Source organism: Juglans microcarpa x Juglans regia, chromosome 4S (assembly GCF_004785595.1).
Source record: "Juglans microcarpa x Juglans regia isolate MS1-56 chromosome 4S, Jm3101_v1.0, whole genome shotgun sequence".
Classification (NCBI taxonomy): domain Eukaryota; kingdom Viridiplantae; phylum Streptophyta; class Magnoliopsida; order Fagales; family Juglandaceae; genus Juglans; species Juglans microcarpa x Juglans regia.
Window position 1 is genome coordinate 2808307 of NC_054601.1, and position 12338 is coordinate 2820644.

General features: G+C 31.1%; 1 protein-coding gene across 1 annotated transcript in view; it reads left to right on the forward strand.

The window, feature by feature from the left end:
• LOC121262711 overlaps window positions 1-9803 on the forward strand; it is a 42783-nt gene extending 32980 nt beyond the window's left edge. Inside the window, exons 6-7 of the mRNA XM_041165301.1 lie at window positions 8534-8993; window positions 9509-9803. Of these exons, the coding sequence (XP_041021235.1) occupies window positions 8534-8993; window positions 9509-9658 (610 nt within the window). The 3' untranslated portion in view covers window positions 9659-9803. The remainder of the gene's footprint in view (window positions 1-8533; window positions 8994-9508) is intronic.
• Window positions 9804-12338: the final 2535 nt, after the last annotated feature.

Here is a 12338-nt window from a genome sequence, read left to right on the forward strand (position 1 = left end):
AATCTCCTTCGTACACCAGACCGATTTTGAATCTCTCTCTCTCTCTTTCCCCTTCGAAGAGGAACTGAAACCCTAAACCGATCTTCATAATCTCTCTCTCTCTCTCTCTCTCTCTCCTTCCCTCCTAAATGACGAACCAGTCAGAAGAATGGTCTGTGTTTTGTTATTATCTAGTTTTGTCTAGTTTTCAGTTGTAATCTAGAATGAAAAATCTATGTTATGCCTGTATCTATCACTTAGATTTCAATCCAAGAATTCTTTTCTTGAGCTGCTTGGCAATGTTTGTCTATGTTTAGATTTTTATGTAAATATAATTGGATTAATTGGTTTCGTGGCGTCTACCTCAATGTCTTTTTTGCAGGTCTCGGAGGCCACTCCCGGGTCATGAGACGGAAGGAGAGAGATGGAGAGAGCAGAGAGATAATGAGGATTTTTGCCTTTTGGTATCGAGAGTGAGAGAGCAGAAAGAGATGGAGTCTTGAAAATTCAAAGAGGGAGGGAGAGTAGAGAAAGTGGGATCAAGAGTGAGAGAGCAGAGAGGAAAGAGAGGGGGATTGAGAGTCTTTTGGCTCAGAGAGAGGGAAGGGTTTCGGTCTAATGCACCTCCTCTGTTCTTTCGTGTACCACACATATGGCAAGTTTTGATTGGCCTCTGATAAATGAGGGTTGCCGGTGTCACTTGCAAGAAGGTTTTCTCTTCTGATAAATATGTTGTTAGGTTTTCCCCTTGGGTGTTTCTTCCAAGGATAGACATGCAGAGGGAAATGGGCAATTGTCTATACATGTTCTTCCTGTATTTGCTTGCTTTGAGTAATAGTTTTAGGAAATTTTACGAACTCCAACCTAAATTACTAAATGCTTATAATAATGCAATATTATATATATTAGTTAGACTCTAGCATGTGTCCATGTTCTCCCCATAAAACAACATTGTTTTATTACATCACCTGATTTATTTAGGGTCAATTTGGCAACCCAACTATTCTAAATATTAAGAGATTTGTTCAGATATTTTATTCTAAAAAATTATTCAAACACAAAACACTTTTCAATCTAAAATATTCAAATTTTTCATTTACTCATTACAATTTTTCCAAACTTAAAAAAACCACAAAAAAAAAACAATTGTTTCAAATTTGAAAAAAAATAATAATATTAAAAAGTTATATTCAAACAATTTTTTAACATTATAACATTTTTATTCAAATTTTTTTCTCTCGTTTATCACAACTCAATAAATTATATTAATTCAAACTATTTTACTACTATTTAAAAATGAGAAATATTACAACCACAAATAGATTCCACAAAAATAAATCTACAAACTGACATGTCTCTATATGATACGTTAAATCTATTTTATAATAAAAATAATTTTATAATCTAACGTACTACATCAATTAATGGGTTTAATTTTGGGACCTCTTTGTGACTAAAACATTTTTCTTCACAAACACATGCATTGAGATATTCTAAATATTTAAACAAAACTTTAGTTTAAACATTTAAGCTACATTTGGATTCTGAGATGGTTTTAGATAATCTTAGATGATCTATAAATAATAATAAAAAAATAATAACTAGTAGTAAAAAAATAGCTAATAATTTGTTAATAATAACGAATTATTTGTTAAAAATAATAAATAATAATAAAATATTATAAGATTACTTCACTTATCAATCACAACCTTCAAGGGGCGGAATGACCAATATTAGTCGATCTCGTTGGCCCCAGGGTTGACTGGACACCAACCTCCGAATTTATTTTGAATTCTCCCCCAACCCATCAAATCAGAGTGGAAAACTTGTATTTCAGGGGTGTTTGTTTTTGTTCCATCCATTAATACGTAACGGAATTTTTGGTTAAAAAAAATTATAGTTAAGAATTAGAACAAACTTTATTTTTCTAATATTACAAGGCTCAATACTTTAAAAAAAGTTTGTTTCAATGAAACCCTAATGCGTTCTCTAAAGAAAAGTTAAGAGTGTGCATTAATCCTATTTCTTTGAAAAGAATAAGAATACAACTGAGAAACATTTCCAAATTTTTTCATGGGAGCCATGTGAAAATATTAGCGAAAATGAAGAAAAAGGAGGAAAAGCACTTGGAAAAGCAAATGTACATGGAGGGAGAAAGTTCTGGTTAGAAATCAAAAAATCAAAAATAAAAATAGGGAAACTTGGAAAAATAAAGAAAAGATAAGAGAAAGGAAGAAACCTTAGTCTTGAATTGAGAAACCTTAGTCAAGAAGAATAGGGAAAGGAAAAGCAAAAAGAAAAAAGAGAGAACCTAGGACTAGGAGAGAAGGAAGAGAAAAGTAAAACCATAAAGGAAAAAAGAGAAAACTTAGGACTAGGAGCAGGGATATAAGAAAAAATTGGAGAACCAATCAAATTGATCGAATCGGTCAGGTTCAATACTAATTCGGTCGGTTTCGATTCCTATAAATCAAAACCGATTAAAAGCTAGTTTTGTATCGATTTTCAAAATTTAAAACCTGAATATTTGGTTCGAATGGAAGCAAAATATATATATATATATATTTAAATTGTTATATTATATATAAATTATAATTTTTTTAACATCTATGTTATATGTATTACACATATTATAAAATTAATATAACATAAAATTTTAATCTTATTGTTCATATTTTCTTAATATAAACGTACTCTTAAATATGAATATGAATATTTTGTTATTAACGAGTTATTATTTATTTACCCTTATATATTAAGTTACATACTTACATATATAATAGGTAATGAGTTATTCTGTAACTTCTTTTTTTTATATATTTGGAGTTTGACCTTTTACTTTTGTGGTTGTATTTACAATTGTCTGAGCATTTTTTTTTTTTTAGATTTTGTTTATTTGGTTAATTAGTTATATGTATGATATTTTTGAAAATAATATTTTTGGCGTCTATTATATTTAAGACATGAGCCTCAATAATAATTAGTTTGTAGACCAAACTATTACTAAAATTCAAATAGCTGTAAACATGCATTGTTTATATTAGGGCCTAAAGCAAGTGATTCCCCGATTGTTCCATCAGGCTCATGCATGTAGCTGCTCGATGCATGGCAGAAGTACTACTCCCGTACAAATGAAAGTGACAAGGAAGAAAGAAAAGAAAAGAAAATAAGAAAAAGTAATATACATTCTTTTTTACAGTTGTATATGTTACTTTATAAAAGATAGCTCTGATCTCAAATATAAGTATATAAAAAATTGTAAAAATGATTATATTTACGTTTTGCAAACAAAAAAAAAATTGTATTTATGGTATAATCTATTAAACAGCATATATTAGTAATATATACACCGAGAAAGGCTCAGCTTCTCCCACAAACGAGAATCATCATGTAGACGCGAAAATTATATATATGGTTTTTTATTAATATATATGTCGTTGGGTTTTCCCGTAATTGGGTGTTTGTTCCAATTAAGGATAGGCGTGTAGAGGGAGATGGATGATCATGAGCAATTGTTATTGTACAAGTTCTCCCGCCCCCTATAATTAGCTAGCTTTGAGTTGATCTGCATGTAATTCATGTTTTAGGAAATCTTAGGAACTCAAATTAGCTCCTACGTACATATATAATTATGAGAATGCAATATAAATATTAGTAAAACATTACAGCTGGTGTCGATGAGACAAGGCCGGTAGTAATAAGAAAGATCATGGGGCCAATTAATGCATGGTCCATTCTCGATCTGCATGCTTGAAGGTGTACGTGCAGCCAGTCTAGTATCAAATTTTAATGTTGACCACGCTGAATGATGGGTATAATTGGATTAGAGCATTACGTACGTGTTTTGGTTTTTGTTTACAAACAAAAAGCCATGCATGCATACTCGATCGTCCTGTATTTTGCAATCATCTATATATAACCCAGATGATGGAATAACCACTGAATTCTAGTACTCCCAGGTCTATTTGGTCACAATTGAAGGAGTTTTATATATAAATTAACAACATTGTACGTTTTATCACTTTAGTTAATTTTTGTACTCGAAGCGTTTAATGATGGAATATAAACCATTGGCCTAGTCTCTAGATGCTGTCGTTGGCCCTAATTAATCATGGACCACCCAGGTTCAGATCAATTAATTATTTTACTAAAAAAAAAAAGATGCGGATGAAAGAAATTAGTACTCGAGAAGATCACGAGAAAAGCAAAAGCAAAAAGAAAAAGAGAAAACCTAGCTAGGAGAAAAAGAAGAGAAAAGGACGAAAGATGTGGCTGCCTGGGGTATAAAGTTGCGTTTGAATGTTGAAGTGAGTTAAGTTGAGTTGAGTTGAGAAGATAAAATATTGTTAAAATATTATTTTTTAATATTATTATTATTTTAAAATTTGAAAAAGTTGAATTGTTTATTATATTTTATATTAGAAGTTAAAAAAATTATAATGATGAGTTGAGAGGAGTTAAGAATCCAAACGAAACTACTCTTTAAAATTTGAATAATGCAAATAATTGGTACTTTGGACTTCATAATAATCAATTTGTATACCGAACCAGTCCTAAATTTTTAAAGAATAAGATTGGATTTAGTTTCATATATAAATCTTAGAAAATAAGAATAGTATTAGAGCTTGCCAAATGGAGTTGGGACTATGTTTTTGGGTGAAAATGTTTTATTTATATATATATATATGAAATTATTATTTAGTTTTTCTTTTCTACTTTTGAAAATGTCCACAAAATCCATATATCATTATAGAGAAGGGAGAAATCTGGATATGGACAAAAAACAACTCAATAGGATCAAACTTCATTTCATGAGACAAATAGATTGATTCTTTTAAATGTAGTTGATTTATTTTAGCAATTATTTTAACTATACCAAGATGACTTTAGCTTGGTTGGTAATTCTTTTTCTAAATTATTTATTTATTAAAATCAGGATTTTGTCAATTCAATGTCTAACTTACTTTTTTTTTTAAATATTTGGGTGGACAAATCACACAGGATTCAAAGAAATTGTGTACACTTGATAAATTCGAGGAAAGCATGCCTTGTCTGCGTGTGCCTCGTTTTATTATACTCTCCTCTCATTGTTTAATTTTATTTTTTATTTTTTATATTTTTACTTTAAATTTTATTGAATATCCCTTTGTCGATGGAGTGAAGCGGCCAATATTTCAAACACTCTTTTAATATTGAAAAATACTTTAGGTACAAAATATTACATAAATATAAATTTTTTTTTTTCTCATTTTTCAAAATCTCATAAAATATTTTAACTCAAATAATTTTTAACACATATAAATTTAAATATCTCATTATTATTCATAAATTACCTTAACTCACTATCCAAATCATGTCAAGAATACCCTCGTTCTGAGAAACATGTTTGAAGATTTTTCGTCGGGCCCAGCAAAAATCTTGGTAAAAATGAAGAAAAAGGAGGAAAAGTACTAAATCAAAAAGAAATGTACAAAGAAAAGTTTTGGATGGACGAGGGCTTATTTCTAAATAGATCTCATTTATTTTCTAAACACAATTTAAATATAAATATTTCAAAACTAATTATCACAAATTTTTTAAACTAATTATTACAAATTTTTTAAATAAAAAATAATTCAACTTTTTTAAATCTTAAAAAAAAAATAATATTATAAAACTATATTCTAATAATATTTTAATTTTATAATATTTTTTATGCAATTTTTTCTCTCTCCTTTCCCAAAGCCTAAAAAATACTCAACTTAAACTATTTCAATATTATTCATAAACTATCTTATTACATTTTATAAAATTTTCAATCTCACTTTCAACTCAAAACAGCCAGTCATGAAGAAGCGAAAAGGCAAGCAAGAAGTAAAAACAGAAAATCTAGCTGGAAAAGAAAAGATGAAAGAAGTGCCCCCGAAAAAGAAAAAAGAAGTCGTGGGTGAAAGAAATCTTAGTCCAGAAGAATAGAAAAAGGAAAATAAAAAATAAAAAGAAGAAAGAAAATTTGAATGATGCAATTTATCGATACTCATGGACTCCAATTAATTATTTATTATAATATTATTTACTATCTTTTCACTACATCATTAGGTGGTATTAAATAATTAAATAATTATTTGTTATATTTAATTTAGAGACCAATCATCTGATACCATGCTATGGAATGTTGAGAATATAGTAATAAAATAGATGTTATTTATTTGTTTTGTAACTAAGTATTTCTATCTTTTGTCAAGCAGCCGTAGACCTCGTTTGGATTAGAGTGTAAGAGCATCACATTGATTTCTTCAAATAATATTTCATTTCTAAATTTAACTAATTTTATCAATTGTTAGCTCACATTGAATTAGCCAAACACTTTTCATCCTAAATATTATCTATAGTAATTTCATTCTTTTCTTCAAAGATGAAAAGAATTGTTTCATCTATAAATATATTGTTTATTAGTTTCAGTTCTCTCTCTCCCGCGATTTTTTTTCTCTTTCTTCTTCCCTCTTTCTCTCCCGTGTTTCTTCTTCTCTTCTTCCCTCTTTCTCTCTTGCGTCTCTTCCTCCGTTATCTTCTTCTATTTTTTTTTTCTCTTCTTTCTCTTCTTCCCTCTCCGCGTCTCCTCCTTCTTTCTCTTCTTCTAGTTTTTTTTTCTCTTCTTCCCTCTTTCTCTTCTTCCGCAACCATTCTCTTCCGCGACGACACTCTCCAGCAGCGGCAGCTTTTCTCCAACACGATAAACACACGGTAAGATTCGAAACCCTAGCCTTGATTTTATACTCTTTATTTTTATTGTTTGGGTTTGATTCGAAACCCTAGCCTTGATTCCACATTAGCTTATTGTTTGGGTTTGATTTTGTTGATGTTGTTTGAGTTCCCCGAACCGTCGATTGAATTATTTGATGGTATGTAGTTTCCCCGAATCGAAGAAACTCGAAAAGGTAAATCTTTGTTTCTTGAATGGGGTAATCGAGATTTGATCCTTGTCCAAGGATTTAAAGAAAAAAAGCGCAAGTCTTTGCACTTTTTGGTTGTTTAATCCTTCATCTTCCACTCTGTCTTTCTCTTTGTAAAGGGCAAAACTTGTGCTTGTAATGAAATGAAACTGTCTGGCTCAAAAGGGTGAACCTGGCCTCTTCTTTCTCTGTCGAGTTTATTATATTCAGAATATTTTTGTCTGTTTTCCTTTTCATTTTTTTCTTTCTAATTTCTTTCATAAGTTGTATCTATTTTCCCTGCAACTGGGTAGTTTGAAACATGTGAGGAGTGTGTTAAAAGAAGCAAGGAAAAAAAATTGGATGCTGAAGCTGTATCCGCACTTCCCTGAAAAAGTTTGAAAGTTCCATAAGTTCCAACCATTTACCTTGGCAAAGATTTACATTTTTCTCTAGATGTTGACAAATCCATCTGCAAATGACTTCAGACTTTTCCACAAAGATGATTTCTTTGGAACTTCAGCATCAGTTTTTTGCCTAGTAGAAGTATCTCTAAACATGGAAATTTGAGTATTGACACAATATCCATAAACAGGAAAAAGTAAAGAATTCATGTAAAAAGGAATAAAATTATAGAATTGAATAATAATCTGTTATATTACTGACTTAACAAACATGAGTACCGTGATAATGTGAGAAAGCAATCTTGTAGGAAATTTAATGTAACACCCCATCCAAACTCTTTAGGGAGACAACAGTTCAAGGTTATGTTTTGGAAAGTGTGTTAATTAAATGAAAATAAATATGATTGTTGGAAATTATAAGTGATTACATGAGGTTATGAAAATAGAATTAATTAAAATATAAAAATTAATTATAAAAATATAAAAATAATTATAGAGAGTATGATAACTAATCTAATGTAGATTTTAAGTTTTAAATTATTAGCTAAAAGTGAAAAAGTTATATATTAATCAAAATTTGAAGAGTAAAATAGTGAATCTAATGCCAATTCTATAAAGAAAGTGATTCCCTTCATGGTCACGCATCCAGCTCGTAGATGGCAAAAGTCATCCAGGTGAAAATGGAAAAGAGAAGAAGGCCAGGAGAGAGAAAAAAAAAACATAGGAAGATAGACAAAAAAGAAGTGCAGTGATAGCAAAAGGTATTGGTGGAAGAGAAAACAATAAGAAATAAAAAAGAAGGAAAGGAAAAGAAAAGTACGAAATAGAAGAAAAAACTGGAAAACTACAAGAAATAGAAAAAACAAGTAAATGGAAAATAAAAATGAAGAGAGAGATAGAGGGACCAAGAAATTAAAGAACAGTTTCATTAACTACCAAGTCTTTTCGTATATATGTAGTTGTATAACAAGTCATAATTTGCTATTCTTCTCTCCAATTTTTCCACACCCCCTCCTTATAAAGCGACCATCGTTTTTCTCTACCCATTCGAAGATCATTCATTCAGATACCTAAAACAATGGCAGCCACCAAGATAAGCCTGAAGCTGTGGGTCGACAAGGAGAGAAACCGAGTGCTGTTTGCTGAAGCAGGCAAGGACTTCGTTGATTTCCTCTTGGAAGTCTTCTCTCTGCCGATCATAACTGTCGCGGGCTTCCTAAAAGCTGAAGACACAGCAGGCTGCTTGCAAAGCCTATACGAGAGCACCGAAAACCTGAGCGATACTTTCATGCAGCCAGGACTAAGCAAAGACTTGGTGTTGAAGCCCAAACTAGTAATGTCTGGTGCTACAGACTCCCTCCTCTTGCCAAGGGTCGAGTCCTACACAATCAGCAATTTCTATCGGTGCGATAACAGGCGTTGCGGAGGCTATGATTTGTACCAGATCCCCTCTACCGGCATCTGTAAAAAATGCGGATCATCAATGTCAAAATCCGAGGTAAATGTTGAAGAGCTAATGAGCGCAAACATGGAGAGTAGTAGATTCAACTTCGTGAAAGAGAGCGTGGCATACATGGTGATGGATGATCTGAAGATTAAGCCAATGTCCGCCAACACTTTCGTTACTCTGCTGAATGAGTATAATCTCAAGGATTTAGGTGCGATTGAAGAGAAAGTGGTCGCTTTGGGCATGGATGAGGTTTGGCAGTCCAACCTTGCTCATCTTTTCTTTTCTTTTTTTCGTGTTATTTGTTTTTCATGACTCAATATGATTTCCTTTTTGGCAAATTCGTTAGATTAATCCTACTGCGGCTATGCGACTCTGAAACCGTGAGAGAGTGATCATTTGTGAAAGCAATATATACGAGTTTCTTAGCAGACATCACCTACAAGCATATATAGGCTATTACTCATTCGATTGGCCGGATTCGATTCTTTCCAAAAAGAAAAAAGGGATGGAAAGAGTGGAAGAACAAAGAAACCTTGGCGTCGAGAAATAGTCAATCCTGCATCCCCTTCGTCCATGTACAGCTCCTGTGTAATTTTTTTTTATACACGTTTGCAACCCAACTATTTGAGACTTTTGAGTATTAATAGGAACCTGATACCATATAGAAGATTGAAAGTACGTAGTAATTATGACAGGCTCACTGTTGCCACTTGTTGAATATATATAACGTCTATTTTACAGTCCTTATTTTGATTTGTTGGCAGTGTGTGAAGTTGCTCAAGGCTGCTCTGCAAACCAAGACTGCACTTACTTATGCCTTCTTGCCGAGATTATCCGAAAATGAGGAGTCAATCAAAACGAGTGGGACTTCTGAAGGGCCAAATGAAGGCAGTTCTGTATTTCTGCCCGACTGATTTTTACCTGCAATAATTATTCGTCCGAAAGAAGTATCTGGTCAAATCTTGTGTGGCAAGATAAGATTAAAAAAAAAAAAAGATGATTTTTAGGATTTTCAGTTTTTGAGAAGACTTCAAATGAGATCGTACGAACCGGTGGAAACAACTATTATCTATTTGGAACCATATAAAACGAGGAACAAGAGACAGATCCTTTGTTAACTAGGAAATGGAATGTACGTTGCTGCTAAACTGTCTCTAGGAGCTACTTTGGTACGTTGAACCTTGATGAATGCTTGCTATATATTAAACGGAAGGTGTGTTTGTATTGTTTTTACTTATCTATATTTTTGAGATGTTTTTAAACATGTCTGTTTTGCATTGGATTAATTGTGGATTGTTGTAGTTTGCATGCTTAATTTTGTTTCTTTTTCTTCTTATAATTAATTAGTTCTCTTTTGGCTGTATTTACGGTATCAACTAGCGTACTTCTAATCATACAAAAACAGAGGAAGCCTCAGCCTTCTCTTCTGACGAACGAGAATTTAGACACCAAAATGATATATAAACAACAACCAAGATGATGCCATGCACAGAATGATGGTTTTTGATAAATATGCTGTTGGGTTTTCCCCTTGGGTGTTTCTTCCAAGGATAGACATGTAGAGGGAAATGGGCAATTGTCTATACATGTTCTTCCTGTATTTGCTTGCTTTGAGTTATAGTCTTAGGAATCTTTAGGAACTCCGACCTAGATTACAAAATGCTTATAATAATGCAATATTATATAAATATATATATGTTAATTTATATATATATATATATATTAGTTATTAGACTCTAGCACCTGTTGATGTTCTCCCCATAATTAAAAACATTGTTTTATTACATCACCTGATTTATTTAGGATCAATTTGGCAACACAACTATTCTAATTATTATCTGAATTTTTCATATATTTCATTTTAAAAAATTATTCAAATACAAAACACTTTTCAATTTAAAATATTCAAATTTTTCATCTAATCATTACAATTTTTCCGAACTACCAAACAAAACACAAAAAATAAAACAACCTTTTCAAATTTAAAAAAATATATATTAAAAAGCTATATTCAAACAGTTTTGTAACATTAGAACTTTTTTATTCAAAATTTTCTCTCTAATTTCTCAAAATTCAATAAATTATATTAACTTAAATTATTTCACTACTATTTACAAATATTGAAAAATATTACAAACACAAATAGATTCCATAAAAGTAAATTCGCAAACTGATATATCTTCATATGATACGTTAAATCTACTTTATAATAAAAATAATTTTACAATCTAATATGTCACATAAATTTTTGAGTTGAATTTTGTGGGATCTCTTTGTTTCTAAAACATTTATCTTCACAAATACATTGAGATATTCTAAATATTTGAACAGGGCTTTAGTTTAAACATTTAGGCTATACTTTAATATTGGGGTGATCTTAGATGATTTATAAATAGTAATAAAAAAATATTTAATAATTTATGAATAATAATAAATTTTTTTGAAAAAAATAAATAATAACAAAGTATAATGAAATTTCTTTACTTACCAGTCAACCCCTGGATCACTGCCGTCCGAATTTATTTTGCAACCTCCCCCAACCCATCAAATCATAGTGGGCAACTTGTATTTCATGGGTGTCTGTTTTTAGTTCTATCCATTAATACGTAAAGGAATTTTTGGTTAAAAAAAACCATGGTTAATAATTAGAAAAAAACTAATGCGTTCTCTAAACTAAAGTTAAGAGTGTGCATTAATCCTATTTCTTTAAAAATAATAAGAATACAACTGAGAAACATTTCCAAATTTTTTCATGGGAGTCATGTGAAAATATAATTAGCGAAAATGAAGAAAAAGGAGGAAAAGCACTTGAAAAAGGAAATGTACAGGGAGGGAGAAAGTTCTGGTAAGAAATTAAAAAAATAAAAAAAACTAAGAAGTAGGGAACTTAGGGTGTGTAACAGGGTTTTTCTACCTAGATTTTATCATACTCTTATCACATTACTAATGAAGTATACTTCAAATATTTATCGTTATTAATTTATAAAATTATTTAACATGTGTAACATTAATAAATGTGAGTAGAAATTACTAATTTTAGAATGAAAGAAAGAAAAAATACTCGGTTACTACTTAATTAATTAGAACCAATTTCTTTTTCTTTTTCTTTTTTTAAAAAAAAATTATTATTATGCATGCCTGGCGCTTCTGCTAAGAAACTTGCACAAAATGACCAATATCGTTTAATGGATTAATTGATCAAAAAGATATTCATATTGGGTCATGAATAAAACATAACCAGAAAAAAACAAAAAAGAGAGCAAGGTTTGTAGAACAGCCATACCCCCCCATCCATGTCCAAATCGACCTCTTTCTTTTCCAGCGCCCTTAAATCCTCGATATCATACTCATGAAGCAGAGTTATGAAAGCGTCGGTGGACATGGGCGTCATCCGCAGATCATCCATCACTATGAATCTGACACATTCTTTCAACAAATTGAAATTACTAATCGCTTTGTTCCCGCTTATTAACTCTTCAACACTGAGCGATGCCTCCTGGCTCATTGATGCTGATAAGCATGAATTACAATATCCGCCCTCTGTAGAAGACAGCTCATCATGATTAACGTAGCGACACTTATAATATTTCCTCG